The 3,695-nt window shown below is 44.1% G+C and overlaps 1 protein-coding gene across 1 annotated transcript; it reads left to right on the forward strand.

Moving 5' to 3' along the window:
- Nucleotides 1-510: 510 nt before the first annotated feature.
- On the forward strand, nt 511-2,321 carry LOC121809432 (probable polyamine oxidase 5). Its single transcript, XM_042210053.1, has one exon. It carries the CDS (start codon nt 710-712, stop codon nt 2,243-2,245), a length of 1,536 nt encoding a protein of 511 aa, XP_042065987.1. The 5' UTR covers nt 511-709; the 3' UTR covers nt 2,246-2,321.
- The last annotated feature ends 1,374 nt before the right edge of the window (nt 2,322-3,695 follow it).

Below are 3,695 nucleotides of genomic sequence, written 5' to 3' on the forward strand. Positions count from 1 at the left end.
GGCAAAGCCGAATACCTCAAGTGGATGATCGATGATCTACGCCGCAAGCTGGGAATGAAGGATTAGTAATGTAGGATTTAGTGAACTTGTTTTTTATTTCTAACTCTTGTAAAAAAAAATTTAATTAGTAATGTAGGATTTGTCTTTAATCGTAGTGTTTTTTTATAATTTTGCATGACATATTTAAAAACATAAAAAAAAATTTAATTAACAAAATAGTAGTGAAAACTATAGGGCGGACTTTAGGACGTCCCACTGCAGGTGGAAGAGTGGGAGGATAGAATGCTGATGTGGCGGAGCATAGGGCGCTCCATGGTGGATGCTTTTACAATAACTTTGACAACATTCAAATGCCACATTATACTATGTGCCTACTCATATTTGTATATATGATTCCATGTGATTTGAAGCCAACAAATGTGCCTACACACTCATATGAAGCCCACACTGGACTTGAACAAAAGTAGACCCATGTCTTTATTAGCTTAATGAACAATAAGTAATAAATAAAAAAGAGGAGAGAGAATAAAGATCCCTTACTAAGCGATTATATATCCTCTCCATTCCAATTATCTCATCTTCAACCTCACACACACACACGCATCCCACCAAAATAAAAAATAAAAATAAATAAAAAATAAAAATCCTTCACTGTCAAGAATCATTTTCCATTTTTGTCCCATCGTTGTGTTTTTGGCAAGTGAGGGAAATGGTGAGCAAGAAGCCCAGGGTGGTTATAATCGGCGCCGGAATGGCCGGCCTCACCGCCGCCAACAAGCTCCACACCTCCGCCGCCGCCTCCCTTGAGCTCGCGGTGGTGGAGGGCGGCACCCGGATCGGCGGCCGCATCAGCACCTCCGAATTCTCCGGCGACCGGATTGAGCAGGGCGCCACGTGGATCCACGGGATTGACGGCAGCCCCGTTTACAAAATCGCTGAGGACACAAACCTGCTCGCCTCCGACCAGCCGTGGGAGTGCATGGACGGCACTCTTGAAGACCCCGTCACGGCGGCGGAGGGCGGCCACGCGCTCTCCCCCGCCTTCGTCGGCCCTATTTCCCGCCTCTTCAACAATCTCATGGATTTCATCCAGGGCAAGATTGACCTCACCGCCGAGCATTGCGTCGTCAGCGGCGGAGAAACCAGCGTCGGCTCGTTCCTCCGCCGTGGCCTGGCCGCGTATCTGGATAAGGAGAATAAGAAGGGTACGCCAGTGGGGTGCTGGAGCAAGCGATCGCTGCAAGAGGCCGTTTTCGCGATGCACGAGAGCATACAGCGGACTTACACCTCCGCCGACGACCTCTGCAGCCTCGACTACAATGCCGAGAAGGACTACATCCTCTTCCCCGGCGAGGAGATCACCATCGCCGGCGGCTACTCTGGCGTCGTCGACCACCTCGCCTCCGCCCTCCCGGCCGGGGTCCTCCAATTAGGCCGGAAGGTCGAAAAAATCGAGTGGGCTCCGGCCGGGGGCGTCCGCGGCGACGGCCGCCCCGTCACTCTGCATTTCAGCGACGGGACGGCCATGTCGGCCGATCACGTCATCGTGACAGTGTCCCTGGGCGTGCTCAAGGCCGGGACGACGGGCGGCGGGGGATCAGGCCTGTTCGATCCCCGGCTGCCCAATTGCAAGGCCGGGGCCATTTCGAGGCTCGGCTACGGCGTTGTCAACAAGGTGTTTCTGCGCCTTAGCCCTGATTACTTCCCTGCAGGCGGTTTCCCCTTATTACAAATGGTGTTCCATCCCTCGGATTCAGAGCTGAGGAATCCCAAGATTCCTCAATGGATCCGAAGGACGTCGTTTCTCTGCCCTAGTTATAGAAGCTCGAGAGCCGTCTTGTCCTGGTTCACAGGGCAGGAGGCGCTCGAGCTGGAAAAGCTGAGCGATGACGAGATCATCGGCGGCTTCTCCAGGACGGTGTCGAATTTGTTGCCGTCGCAGCACCAAAATGAGAGCGGCCAGAAGTTCGATCAAGTGTTGAGGACGCAATGGGGGAGTAATCCTCTGTTTTTGGGATCATACAGCTATGTGGCAGTTGGATCAAGTATAGATGACATGGACACATTGGCAGAGCCGCTGCCGAAATACGGCGGCGTGGATACAGCTCCGCCGCTGCAAATCCTGTTCGCCGGCGAAGCGACGCATAAGACGCATTACTCGACCACTCACGGAGCCTACTTCAGTGGCCTCAGGGAAGCCAATAGGCTGCTTAAACACTATAATTGTATTATTAATGGTGTATGAAAATTCTAATATTTTGTTTGTTGCAGTATTAGAAATTTTTAGTTACTATTTTGGAAAGTTTTTTACTTTTCTTGGCTGGGATGTTATTATGCTACCTATTTATTTATTTTCACTACATTCAATTTTTGAAAGAAAAAAAAGAGAGAGAGTATATTGTGAAGCCCCCCTTTATAACTCTCTCTCTCTCTGCAAAAGACATAGGGGAGGGGGCAATGAAAGGGAGAGCTGGGGGAAAATGTTTCCTATGGTGAATGGAAATTAAAGAAGCTTCGTTTTCAGTATATTTGAATTGATTCTTTAATTTTGATTTGAATAGCAAATAGAACAAGCTAGTTCACTTGATACATGAAATTAATGGTGGAATTGGAAAGAGTGCAAAAAAAACAAGCTTTGGATCTCATTGTTTGAGAGATTTTCTATTTAAGATCTATGTGAGAGGACATGATCCGTGAAATCGGCTACCATATTTCGTCTACGTTCCATCATCCCTCCATTTTATTTTTATTTTTGTGGGGTATCTCCATTTATATTTCTGACTAATTTTATTATTGTTTTAATAAATACTATTGCATTCGAACATTCGCATAATGTTAAAATAAGAGTTTAATTATGGGATTGGGTAAAATAAATGATGTGAGATATTCATCATTTGAATTCAGGTGTAACCCCCCTTTTATGTTGGACTTACATAGAAGTTGATCTAATAAGATTGATAGAAGCAATTATGTGGAATCTGGGACATCATTATTTGAGGAGGGGGATACCCTCTTCGTATATGACGCATGTTATGATTAAATGGCTCATTCCACTATGATGCTTTGCTTCGTGTGGCTATCATCAATTATTATTATTATTGCTCTTATTAATGCATATAACTTATTTTAAAAAATCACTAGAAATTTACATTTTAGACCTCACTTTTTATGACTTAAGTATGCATTATTGGAATCAGAGAATGACTACTTAGCTAGCCTAGTGGTGCGAATTGAAAATAGAAATCTTCCACTTTATGCCTTTTAAGCGGATCCTCCACTTTAATTTGTAACGCAAGGGAATAAAATTTATAGCCACTCTTTTATTATTTTAAAACTAGAAGATTCTCAATGCCACTGGTAAATTTGATTAAGGATTGCATTATTCGTTCATATCGTTGTTTACCCATAAATGTAATTCATGTACATAATTTTTCTTATTACTATTATACCTTTCATTGGATTGAAATCATCATATTTCAGAATAAGTAAATCTCATTTGATTCAATCAATGGCATCTCTAGGATCACCACATTATATTGATGAGACAATTTTTAAAAAGGGCAAATTTCTGGAAAGGTTATGAATTTTTCCAATTTTTCAGTATTTTTCACGAAGTTCAAACGTAGTGAAAAATATTATGAGCTTACGCGTACTATGGAACTTTCCCATCTGACCCAATCCTGGACTTCTCTGGG

Source organism: Salvia splendens, chromosome 6 (assembly GCF_004379255.2).
Source record: "Salvia splendens isolate huo1 chromosome 6, SspV2, whole genome shotgun sequence".
In the NCBI taxonomy this organism is placed as follows: domain Eukaryota; kingdom Viridiplantae; phylum Streptophyta; class Magnoliopsida; order Lamiales; family Lamiaceae; genus Salvia; species Salvia splendens.